At 48.4% G+C, this 12,837-nt stretch overlaps 1 protein-coding gene across 1 annotated transcript in view; it reads right to left on the bottom strand.

Annotated features, from left to right (window-relative positions):
- The window catches only part of CLCN1 (chloride voltage-gated channel 1), a 77,269-nt gene extending 69,196 nt beyond the window's left edge, over positions 1-8,073 (bottom strand). The window contains exons 1-2 of the mRNA XM_007522315.2: positions 7,862-8,073; positions 650-770 (exon numbers count right to left, since the gene is read on the bottom strand). Coding sequence (XP_007522377.1) covers positions 650-770; positions 7,862-8,041 — 301 coding nt within the window. The 5' untranslated portion in view covers positions 8,042-8,073. The remainder of the gene's footprint in view (positions 1-649; positions 771-7,861) is intronic.
- Between the last annotated feature and the right edge of the window lie 4,764 nt (positions 8,074-12,837).

The raw sequence follows: 12,837 nt of genomic DNA, 5'->3' as shown, positions 1-12,837 counted from the left end.
CTCTGGTACATGTGCTGCCAGGGACTGAACTGAGGGCCTTGTGCTTGTCCAGTGCTTTACCCACTGCACCGCCTCCCTCCCAGACCACTGCACTTCTCCTCATTCTTCTTTTCCTTTATCTCTTCTTCCTATTCCTCTTCCCCCTTTTCTACTTCCTGTACTTCTTCCTTCCCCTCTTCTTCCTCTTCTATTCTCCCAACTCCTCCTCATTTTCCTCTTCCTCTTCTTCGTCTTCTTCCTCCTCTTCATCCTCCCCTTCCTCCTCTTCCTCTTCTTCTCCCTCCCCCTCCTTCTTTCCCTTCCCCTCCTCCCCTCCTCCTTCTCTCCTGCCCTTCCTACTCTTCTTCCCTCGTTCTCTCCCTTCTCTCTCTCCTCCTCTTACCCCCCTCCTCCTCTCTTCCCCTCCTTTTCTCTCTTCCCTTCCTCCACCTCCTTCTCTCCCTCTCTATCCTCCCCCTCTCCCTCCTCTCCCCTTTCTCTCCCTCCTCCTCCCCCCCTTCCACATCTCCCTTCCTCCTCCTCCCCAGATCCTTCTGCTGCCTCCCCCTCGCCCCCCCTCTTCTCTCCCTCCCCCTCTCCTCCCTGTCCCCCTCCTCATTCTCTTCTTCCCCCTCCTCTTCCTCCCTGGTCCCTCCACCCCTGCCCTCACCTTGACATTTAGAGTAGTGGTCCTCATCTTTGCTGTCCAGGCTGCTGAGGGAGCCTGTCTTAGGGGGCGGCCCTGCATCCCTCTCCTTGTCCGAGAACTGTTCTCTGTTCCGTCCATAAATCTGCACAGAGGAAGAGCCTGGAATTTCTGCCTTGTCGAGGGACAGCAAGGAAGAGACAGAAGGAAGCACAGGGGTCCCCAGAGGAAAAAAAAAGCCCTCCCCACCATCCACCCCGGGGTGTCAAGGGCTCTGGGAGGGGTGGTTGGGCTGTCACTCCTGCTCTGAGCTGCCTGGTCTCTATCCACACGTGCCTGCCTGTCTCTTTGTCCTTCTGCCCCTCTGTCCATCCTCCTCATTGGGGCCTCTTCAGCCTCAGTGAGGTGGTCAGTGTCTGCCCTGAGGTCAAGACTGGTCACCCATGTGTCACTGTACTGAGGGAGACTTTGCCTCTCTCACAACTGTCCCCAAAGCCCCCCATCACCACCCACTCCCACCTGGGCATTGAACATCTCCTAGGACCCCTCATGTGGACAGGTGAAGAGGACGGGCAGGTGCCCTGGGCTGTGCCTCATCTTGGGCATGCATCCTTCCCAGGGTCTCCATGCATCTGCTTGAATGCACACATTACAGTGCACAAGGACCCTGGTTAAAGTCCCCAGTCCCCATCTGTGGGAGTGGGGAAAGCTTCACGAGTGGTAAAGCAGGTTTGCAGGCGTCTTTCTGTCTGTCTCCTTCTCTGTCTCCCCTCCTTTTGCAGTTTCTCTCTGTCCTATCAAATACAAATTTAAACTTATCTTTTTTCCCCCAGAGCACTGCTCAGTTCTGGTTTATGGCGGTGCTGGAAATTGACCCTGGGACCTTTGGTGCCTCAGGTGTGAAAGACTCTTTGTATAACCACTGTACTGTTTCCCCAGCCCTAATAATAATAAATAATAGTAATAATAATTTAAAGGAGAAATCAAGTGAGCTGGAAAGATTGCATAATGGTTGTGCAAAAGGCTTTCATGCCTCAAGCTGCAAGGCCACGGGTTTAATCCCTACCAACAGCATATGGCAAAGCTGAGCAGTGCTTATCTCTCTATTTCTCTCATTAAAATAAAATTAATAAAATACGGGGTCTGGGCAATGGTCCACCTCGTTAAGTACAAGGACCCACACAAGGATCCGGGGTTGAGCCCCCAGCTCCCCATTTGCAGGAGGGATGCTTCATGAGTGCTGAAGCAGGTCTGCAGGTGTCTATCTTTCCCCTTCTCTATCTCCTCTTCCTCTCTCAAGTTCTCTCTGTCTTATCCAATAAAATGGAAACAATGACTGCCGAGCAATGGATTCATAGTGCTGGTATCAAGCCCTAGCAATAACCTTGAAGGCAAAATAAATAAATAGATAAATAAATAAGGGGTCCAGGCGGTGGCACACCAGGTTAAGTGCACATAGTACAAAGCGCAAGGTCTCACACAAGGATCCTAGTTCAAGCTTCCAGCTCCCCACCTGCAAGTGGTAAAGCAGGTCGGTAGGTGTCTGCCTTTCTCTCCGCTATCTTCCCCTCCTCTCTCAATTTCTTTGTCCTATCAAAAAAAAAAAAAAAAGCCAAAGAATCAGTGGATTTGTAGTGCAGGCACCGAGCCCCAGCGATAAACCTGATGGCAAAAATTTAGTTAATTAATTAAAATAATATATTATTTAAAAAAAATTATCTTTATTTATTGGATAGAAACAGCCATAAATTGAGAGGGAAGGAGGAGATAAACAGAGAGACACCTGCAACCCTGCTTCACCACTCAAAACTTTCCCCCTGCAGGTGGGGGCCAGGGACTCAAACCCAGGTCCTTCTGTACTGTAACATGTCGCTCAACCCGGTGCACCACCACCTGGCCCCATAATAAACAAACAAACAAACAAACATTTATTCCTTTTTGTTGCCCTTGTTTTATTGTTGTTGTTATTATTGTTGTTATTGATGTCATTGTTGTTAGATAGGACAGAGAGAAATGGAGAGAGGAGGGGAAGAGAAAGAGGGGGAGAGAAAGACAGACACCTACAGACCTGCTTCACCGCTTGTGAAGCGACTCCTCTGCAGGTGGGGAGCCGGGGGTTCGAACCGGGATCCTTACACAGATCCTCGCGCTTTGCGCCATGTGTGCTTAACCCTCTGCACTATCGCCCAACTCCCAACAAATATTTTTTAAAAAGACATAAAGGCTGCTTGGAGCAGTGGCCTCATTGTGTAGGCATAGAACCCTAGTGATAATCTTGATGGTAATAATAATTTTAATAATAACAACAATAATAAATCATGTGTTTTCGGGGCTACAGAGGGGTCATGGGAATGTGTGAGGTTTTTTTTTTTGGGGGGGGAATGTAGGGCTTTTAGCTGCTTCCAGCCTGCTGCTTATGGCCACATAAGCACCTCTACAGCTCTGAATTTGTCCGCCAGAGCAGAGTCAGACCAGGCAGGCCCTGCCACTTGTCCCAGGAGAGCGAGCCTGCCGGAGGGAGATCTGATTTCATAATACCAGTGGGCAGTCAAGCTTCTGCCTTGTCTCGGACAAGCCAGCGCCCAGCTCAAGGCTGTCTCACCTCCTCTCTCAGGGTCGGTGATGGAGGGAGGGAGGCAGTGTTCCCAGCCTGCCCGCCCCCACCTGGGACCCAAGAGGCTGGTGGCCCTCAGGGTACTGTATGCATAGCCTTAATTTTTACACCTTTTGATTGGAAGGGGGCAGGGTTTAATGGTTCGCAGCACAGCTGTTGACAGGTGGGTGCTATTTCTCCTGTCCCCATGAAAGGTGTTTGTAGAATATTATCCCCGTCTGTCCATCCATCTGCCACCCACCCACCCCCCGTGCTTTCCACTCACTCCCTTCTCCTCTTTCCCCAGAGTCTTTTTATTTTTTTTTCCTCCTATTTTTTTATTTGGTAGAACAGAGAAAAACTGAAAGGGAAGGGAGGGGGAAATAGAGAGGGAGAGAGACACCTGCAGCCCTGCTTCACTTCTCCACTCCTGAAGCTTTTCTCCTGCAGGTGGGGACCAGGGTCTCAAACCTGGGTCCTTGTGCATGGTTACATGTGCAGTTAACCAAGTACTCCACCAACACCCTCCCACCCTACCCCTTCCTGCCCCCGTGCCCGAGTCTTTTGCTTTGGGGCAACGTACATATCCTTCCATGGGGGCTCCATGCCGCGAGTCCCAAGTAGCCGGATATGGGGGCGGGGGAGGGGAGCTCCACACTGAACCCCAATTGGGAAACATTGGAAGAGCAGAGGAGTAGCTCAGCTGGTAGGGCACAGGACTTGCACGCCCGAGGCTCCGGGTTCTGTCACTGGTGCCACATGCACTGGGGTGGGGTGCTCTAGCTTCACTCTCCCTCAGGTGAGACACTTTCCCTCTGCCTCATGTAAAATAGGTGTGTGTGTGTGTGTGTGTGTGTGTGTGTGTGTGTGTGTGTGTGTGTGTGTGTGTGTGTGTGACTTTGGGAGGACTATCACCATTTCTGCTGGGGGGTTAGGAAAACAGAACACTGGTAGGAGGAAATGGTGTGGAATTATACACCGGTTATCCTACAGTTTTGTAAATCACTGATAAAAATATGTTTTAGGGCAGGGGTAGAAAGCATAATGGTTATGCAAAGAAACTGTCATGCCTAAGGCTCCGAAGTCCCCAGATTCAACCCCCTGCACCACCATAAGCCGGAGCTGAGCAGTGCTCTGATGTTTCTCTCTGTGTCCATCTCTCTCAAAAATAAAATAAGTAAAATACTTAAAAAAATTGAAAAAATATGTTTTAAATAGAACAATTTAAATCCTTTAAAAACAATAATAGGGCATATGGAGATAGTATAATGGCAATGCAAATGGATTTCCTGCCTGAGGCTCTGAGGTCCCAGGTTCAGTCCCCAAGTACCACCATAAACCAGAGTTGAGTAGTGCTCTGGCAATAGACAAACATTAAAAACAGGCAAGTTTGCAGCCTGGTTTGGAAGGTGGCTCAGTACAGCAGGTAGAGTGTGGGACTTGCACATTTGAGGTTACAGGTTTGATTCCTGGCATCGTTTATGCCAAAGTAGTACTCTGGTCTCTAAATATTAATAAAAACAAATTAAATATTTTACCTTTTTTTGCCACCAGAGTTATGGCTGGGGTTCAGCACCTGCAGGACAAATCTACCCCCCCCCCTTTTCTTTTTCTTACAGAAACAAAAAGAAATAAGAGAGTCTGAGAAAGGGGAAGAGAAAGGACACACAGGCCGCACCATCTTGAAGCAGCTTTGCGGTGGCTGCCCCACGTACACACAGCCAGCCAGACCCCCTGATCTCTGTCACTGTGGGCAACCTCACTGTCTCCCATGGTGCTACTCCTTGGCGGGCATTTCTGGCTCCACTTCCTGTTGGAGCACCATTTCCTGATGCTTGCGTGCTTCACAGCCCTGCACACAAGGCTTTCCTACCAGGCCTGTCTTTCTCTCTTCTGGCTTTTCACATTTGGTACACTATCCTCCATTTTCTTTTCTTCATATTCTATTATTGGGAGTCAGGCGGTAGCGCAGCGAGTTAAGCGTAGGTGGTGCAAAGTGCAAGGACAAGTGTTAAGGATGCTGGTTCCCCACCTGTAGGGGAGTCACTTCATAAGCAGTGAAGCAGGTCTGCAGGTGTCTATCTTTCTCTCTCCCTCTCTGTCTTCCCCTCCTCTCTCCATTTCTCTCTGTCCTATCCAACAACGACGTCAATAACAACAATAATAACTACAAACAATAAAGCCTCCTCTCTCCATTTCTCTCTGTCCTATCCAACAACGACGTCAATAACAACAATAATAACTACAAACAATAAAGCAACAAGGGCAACAAAAGGGAATAAATAAATATAAAAAAAAAAGAAAGAAAAGAGACACTATACCACTCTTCCATAACTTTTGAAGCTGCCCCATGGCTTGGTGCTCCCGTGTAGTGATCGGGGGCTTGGACCCAGGGCTAGCATGTCTGAGGCTCTCAGCTTGAGTTTGTTTGTTTTTACCAGAGCACTGCACAGCTCTGGCTTATGGTGGTACTAGGGATTGAACTTGGGACTTTGGAGCCTCAGGCATGAGAGTCTCTTTGTATAACCATTAAGTTATCTCCCCAGCTCCCCAGTAGACATTTTTAAACTCTGTTTTCCTGATCCAGGAGGTGGCACAGAGGAGAAAGTATTAGACCCTCAAACTTGAGGTCCTAAGTTCCATCCCTGACAATGCCTGTGCCGGAGAGCGGTGCTCTGGTTCTCCTTCCTCTCTCTTTTCCATTACTAAGTAAATAAAATGAATCTTATACAAAACAGGCTGGGGGTATGGGTCGACCTGGCAACACCCATGTCAGGCGGAGAAGTAATGACAGAAGCCAGACCTCCTACCTTTTGTACCCCAGAAAAAATTTTGACCCATACTTCCAGAGGGGGAGCAATGTTAAGGGAAGATGACCTGAGGGCTCTGAACTCCAATTCCATCAGAACCCAGAGAGAGAAGAGGAAAAAAGGAAGGACATTCAGAAGTAGGAATCGGTGTAGGTGTGACTTAGGAAGGAAGAGAAGGCAGTACCACAGAAAATAAATGGGCAAAAATATAGACAGATGATAGACAGACAGACAGACAGACAGATGGAGTTGGGCGGTAGTGCACTGGGTTAAGCGCACGTGGCACAAAGCGCAAGGATTGGCATAAGGATCCTTGTTCGAGCCTCCGGCTCCCCACCTGCAGGGGAGTCGCTTCACAGGCGGTGAAGCAGGTCTGCAGGTGTCTCTTGTTCTCTCCCCTTCTCTGTCTTCCCCTCCTCTCTCCATTTCTCTCTGTCCTACCTAACAATGATGACATCAGACATCAATAAGAACAACAATAATAACTACAACAATAAAAAGACAACAAGAGCAACAAGAGGGAAAATAAATAAAATTTAAAAAAAAGATAGAAAGATAGATAGATAGACAGACAGACAGAAGAAAGATAGATTAGTATAGAAATAATAGTCAATTCTTATCTGTGACCTTGGGAGAACTACTGCATTTTCCAATGGAGGGAATGGGGACACAGAACTCTGGTGGTAGAAATAGTGTGCAATTATACCCCTGTTATCTTGTAATTTTGTAAATCAATATTAAATCATTAATAAAAATAAACTTAAATTCAGGTATCCCGGTCCACCAGACAAAGTCTCCCCAGGCTGGTCGATCCCCTACTCATAACTTACACATCTGTCAGTTAGGCTCTCCCAAGCTTCCCTTTGGGGCTCCCATCCCTGCTTCCCTTGCTTAGATGCTCAGAGCTCACCCTTCGTCACTCCTGGACCAACCATTTCATTTGACTTTTATCTCTGGATGCCCTTAGTGAGCCCCCAGTGAGTCTTACCCTGGAGTGGTCCTGGGAGAATGAATCCTTCACCCCACCTAGAATTCTGATCACACCCCTCTCTGAGTGGCAGCCCTGAGTCCTGCCCCCCACCCCACCCACCAGTGTTTGTGCTCTGCAGGGCCTAGGAGGGAGAGAGTCTGGCCCTGCTTGGTGTGGCCAAGGGTGTCAGAGCTCACTTGCACAGAGGTGTGAGCTCTGGTGCCAGTCACAGGGGAGAGGTTATGTAAACCTCAGCTGCCAGGCCTGTGTGGCTCTGCCAGGCCCCCCAGAGGATTCAGGGGTCTTGTTTCTGAAGGTTCTGTGAAAGCATGTGTATTTATTAACGCAAGTATGTGCTGAACCCAGGCATGGGGAAGGATTTTCCTTGTTTGAACAAGGCGCTGTGGCTGGCTGGTTCTTTCTCTCTCTCTCTCTCTCTCTCTCTCTCTCTCTCTCTCTCTCTCTCACACACACACACACACACACACACACACACACACACACACTGGATAGGACAGAGAGAATTGAGAAAGGAGGGACATATATAGAAAGAAAGAGACAGAGAGATACCTGTAGCCCTGCTTCACCACTCGTAAAGCTTCCCGCCTACAGTTGGGGAGCAGGGGCTTGAACCCGGATCCTTAAGCATGGTAACGTGTGAGTTTAACTGGGTGCATCACCGCCAGACCTGAACTTGGCTTTTTTTAAAGAAAGATAGTGTTGCCTCTATTTCCTCTCCTGGCTCTAAGCCTCCCACCCTACCCCCATACACACACACACACACACACACACACACACACACACACCCTTCCTTAACTCACCACCTGCTGGGGTCCACTGCCCACAACCCCAGGGCTTTGTACCTGTGTTGGGTGGGTGTTGGGACGGGGGCCTGCGTCCCTCCGCAGCCTGTGCTGGAACCCCCGGTTTTTTAAGGGCAGTCCGTAGCTGGTGCAGTGCTCAAAGGGCAGGTACTGGTATTGGGGTGCACTCCCCCACCAGCTCTGCTCCTCTCCTGGCTGCTGGGACCCCTTGCGCTGCATGCTCCCTGCCCCAACCAGGCCTCACCCCACTGGTCCCTGTCCTCCCCTCCAGCCAGCCCAGCTTCTTAAGCCTCTCCCCTTGCCTGTCCCCAAGGCGTCTGGGGCAGCATGCCCACCCCTGGTTATTTATAGTCACCTCACCATCACATGACCTCCCCCCCACCCACGGACACATTTGATCTGCTTGGGGTCGAAGCAGGTGTGAGGGCAGTGCGGGGTGTGTGTGTGTGTGTGTGTGTGTGTGTGTGTGTGCTGGAGTGGGGACTCAAGGGACAGCCCTGCAGGGAATTCCCTCGAGGCAAGGTCCCCTCCTTACTCACCAAGAGGCTTCCAGCCCCAGGCCACCTTCTCTCTATAAATATCACTGTTGGAGAAGGGAACACGGCTTGCTAACCACTAGGCTCCAAGACCCAGCCTCCAAGTGTCCCCAAAGTGAGGGCCTGCTGGGTGTGATGAAGGAGAGAGCTGGGGACACAGGAGGGTGACTCACCTGACACAGAAGCTGGTCCCTCTCAGCCATCTCTCCCCCTGGTGTGTGGTTCTGGGGTCTCTTGTCTTCCTTAGCTAGAGATGCACCTGTCCAACCTGGCCTCCCAACCCAGCCGGTCTGTGCATCTCTCCTCTGGCTCTGCCTTTTCTGTCCGCCAGAGACTGCCCACCCTGCCCCGGTGCCACCCTCTGATGCCACCCTTATCATCCACTGGGCGTGGACGCCTGTGAGGATGGGGGCAGCCTTGGGCTCTGGCGTTCCCCTCCCACCCACTCCCGCACCCCTACCTCCCAGACTGATCAATGCAGCCTTAGGAGCTGCCTGGACTCGAGGGAGGGACTGAGTGGTCAGACAGTAGAGCACCCTCGGACACCCCAAAGTCCATCAGGGCAGGTGAGATAACAGGGGAGAAAAGGAAGTGGGCCAGAGGGAGGTCGAGGAGGGCAGGGGGCACCCAGACAGGCATGAAGGATGATGGGGAAGTGCTCTGCTACTCTTCCTGTTTTAGGCCCATAAATACTTGGGGAGCTGGGTCAAACTCCTATCTGGCGTCATCTCTGTTCAGTTTGTGCGTAGGCAGTACATGATTCCACTGCTCCCAGATCCTATTCATTTGTTTATTTCAGATATGGAGAGACAGAGACAGAGAGAGAGAGACAAAGACAGAGAGATTAGGCAGTGGAGGACAGAGAAGGGAAGACCCCACACCACCACCTCACCATTCCTAGAATCTCTGAGGCTCACATATGGTGGCAGGGCTTGAATCTGGGTCCAGGAGCATGGTAAAGTGTAAGGTATCATTTTAAAAACTATATTTCTGAAGGACACTTCTCTCATTATAAAGTCCTCACTGTAGGAAAAAAAAAGTCATAAATATCACAGTTAATGCAGAGTTTAGGACCTGCCACCCAGTGAGTTCTGGCCCAGGGCCAAGTTCAGATTCTAGATAGGGAGGGATAGGAAACACCTGAGCTACCATTTAATTAAAATATATATTGAAGTGACATTGGTTTAACACTCTATACTCTTGGGCCCTTATCCAAAGGACATTAAAACATTTACCCAAAGGGACATATATGCACCCCTATGTTCATAGCTACATTATTCACAGTGGTCAATGAGTGGAAGCAGCCTAAATGCCCACCAACAGACAACTGACTAAAGAAGTTATGGGCTACATATTCCATGGAATACTATTCTGCAATTAAAAAAAAAATGATATTATGTCCTTTGGGACAAAATGGAAGGAAGTGGAGGTGACTATGTTTAGTGACATAAGAAGGGAAAGACCAGAAGTTTTCAGGCCTATATGCAATCTAGAGAACTGAGACACATGAACTTGCAACAAATAAACAAGCAACCCCCCACTACTCTGCAAAAAAATTAAAAAACCTGAAACAAGCAAACTATTTCTAAGACTCTGGGAGAACTGTGGTGGTTATTTCTGGGAGGTGGGACACAGAACTTTGATGGGTGTGATGTGGAACTACACCTGTAATATATATATATATATTTTAATCTATTGGTTAAGGGCACATGGCGCAAAGCAAGGACCAGCATAAGGATCCTGGTTTGAACCCCCAGCTCCCCACCTGCAGAGGAGTCGCTTTACTGGTGGTGAAGCAGGTCTGCAGGTATCTATCTTTCTTTCCCCCTCCTCTGTCTTCCCCTGTTCTCTCCATTTCTCTCTGTCCTATCCAACAATAATGACACCAATAACAACAACAATAACTAAAACAACAATAAAAAAACAAGGGCAACAAAAGGGAAAATAAATAAAATAAAGTAAAATGAAAATTTCAAAAAAAAATTTAAAAATCTATTTATTGGTTAGAGACAGCCAGAAATTGAGAGGGAAAGGGGTGACAGGAATGGAGAGAGACAGAGAGACACCTGCAGCCCTGCTTTACCACTCACAAAGCTCTCCCTTGCAGGTGGGGACCAGGGGCTCAAACCGGTGTTCTTGCACTCTGTAACATGTGCACTCAACGAAGTGTGCCACAACCCGGCCATTATACCCCATCACCCTGCAATCTTGTAACCCATTATAATCTCTCACATACACATCATTTAGTTTGTTTATTTGTTTTAATGAGAGATTCAGAAAGAAAGACCAGGACACTACTCAGCTCTGGCTTATGCTGGTGCTGGAGATTGAACCCAGGACCCAGGAGCCTCGGCCATGAAAGTCTTTTTGCAGAACCATTATGCTGTGGTTATTATTATTGCCATTGTTGATGTTGTTCATTGTTGAATAGGACAGAGAGAAATGGAGAGGGGAGGGGAAGACAGAGAGGGGGAGAGAAAGATAGACACCTGCAGACCTGTTTCACTGCCTGTGAAGCGACTCCCCTGCAGGTGGGGAGCCGGGGGCTCGAACCGGGATCCTTACGCCGGTCCCTGTGCTTTGTGCCACATGTGCTTAACCCACTGCGCCACCGCCCTACCCCCCAATTTGTTCTTGTAGTAAGTTTGTTCTTTTATTTTCCACATGGGAGTGAAAGCATAGGTTTGCGTTTCTGTCTTATTTCACTCAGCCTAATGCCATCAAGCTCTGTGTGGCTGTAAACAGCAGTTTCATCTTTCTTCCACAGCTGAGTAGTTCTCCCTGGTCACCGCATCTTCCCGCTCTACTCATTGACTGATAGGCACAGGTCGCTTCCAAATCTAGGTCATTGTCAACTGTTACAGTGAACATAAGGGATATATAGTTCTGTCTTCAGATGAGTGTTAGAAACATGGTCCAGTGTGTCTGTGTTCACCCCTCCTCAGGGGCCACACCAGTGTTTCCTCTATATTGTTCCCACTGTAATAGACATCCCATGCCCAGCTGTGGGAGGTAATACTGATCTAGGTGAGTCGAGCTTCCCAAGCAAGCTGGGAGACGGAGCCCACCAAACCTCCCGTCTCTAATTAAAAAAAAAATTTTTTTTTACATAAATCCAAGGGCAAAGGCCTATAATCCAGCTTGAGGGATTACAAACACCTGTTGATCTGAGGGCTTGGAGGTTCTCTACAGGCAGGTTAAGCCAAGAAAGAGCTCTACTGCGCTGGCATGAGATGAAAGGACCGTCTTCTCAAGAAAGCAAGCAGAGTTGCCATAGGGAAATTCTTCAGAGGCCTTCAGAAACAGGAAGGATTCCACCTGTTGGTGGAGCGTGGCTCAGTCAAAGAGACCCAATTTAGGCAGCAAATGAAGCATTCCAAGAAACCGCGAAATTTACGGCTGCTGGGGTTGGGAGGGGCATCTAGGGTATGAGAGAAATCATCCTTTTTTATGTAACTATATGGACAGATATTTATGGCTAGCATTTGATCACTGGTCCTGTTTTTTGAGAGTGAATGTAAGTAACTTAAAAGTTAAGGCACTGTATGTTGATTTGATATTTTCACATATTGTAAGAACACTTCTCACACACAGTGTAGCGAAAGCCTCCATCTTGTTATTTGTTTTTGTATGTCATGACATTTAATGGTTGTATTATTATTATTACTTATTTATTGTTGGACAGACAGAGAGCAATTGAGAGAGAAGGAGACAAAGAGAAGCCTGCAGCCCTGCTTCACCACTTACGAAGTTTCACCTCTGCAGGTGGGGACCAAGGGCTTGAACCCTGGTCCTGGCTGACTGCAGTGTGTTCTATTAACCAGGTGTGCCCCCATGATGACATTTAGAAACTTCTGTTTTCTCAACACACACACACACACACACACACACACACACACACACACACACACACACACACACGATATTCCTTTATCTCTAAAACCCACTCAGAACTTGTAGCTTGGTAAATTTCTATGTGGGATATTGTATTATTTGACCAAAATTTCCCCTCCCTTTTTGCTTTTGATTTCCAGGCTCCTGGAAACTGTGACTTGTTTCCATGTCCCCCTGAGTTTGGCTTTTTAATATTACAGTATTTGACTGTCTCGGTCTAATCTATTCCACCCAACGTACTGCAGTTATCATCCTTTGCTGGGAATTAACAAGCTTAAACCTCATGGCACTAGGGAGATATCTCAGTGTGTCAGAGCACAGGGGTTGCAGACTTCAACCCCTCTGCCCCTCAAGCTTCCAGGTTCAATCCTATATGCCAGACTGGCTTGAGTGATCCTCTGGAGGGGCTGTTTCTCTCTCTCTGAGATGCACATATCATTTAATTTTTAAAGGCCATAAAATAAAATCTCATGGGTTACCTTCATGCAAGAGAACAAGAAAAAAATGTAGACTGTACCACCCTCAGCCCGACATCCTGTCTGGGGACTGTGTTCAGGTGCTAACCTAGGTCAGAGGTAGGTTTCT

Source organism: Erinaceus europaeus, chromosome 8 (genome assembly GCF_950295315.1).
Source record: "Erinaceus europaeus chromosome 8, mEriEur2.1, whole genome shotgun sequence".
Classification (NCBI taxonomy): domain Eukaryota; kingdom Metazoa; phylum Chordata; class Mammalia; order Eulipotyphla; family Erinaceidae; genus Erinaceus; species Erinaceus europaeus.
This window is presented reverse-complemented; position numbering and strand designations above follow the sequence as displayed.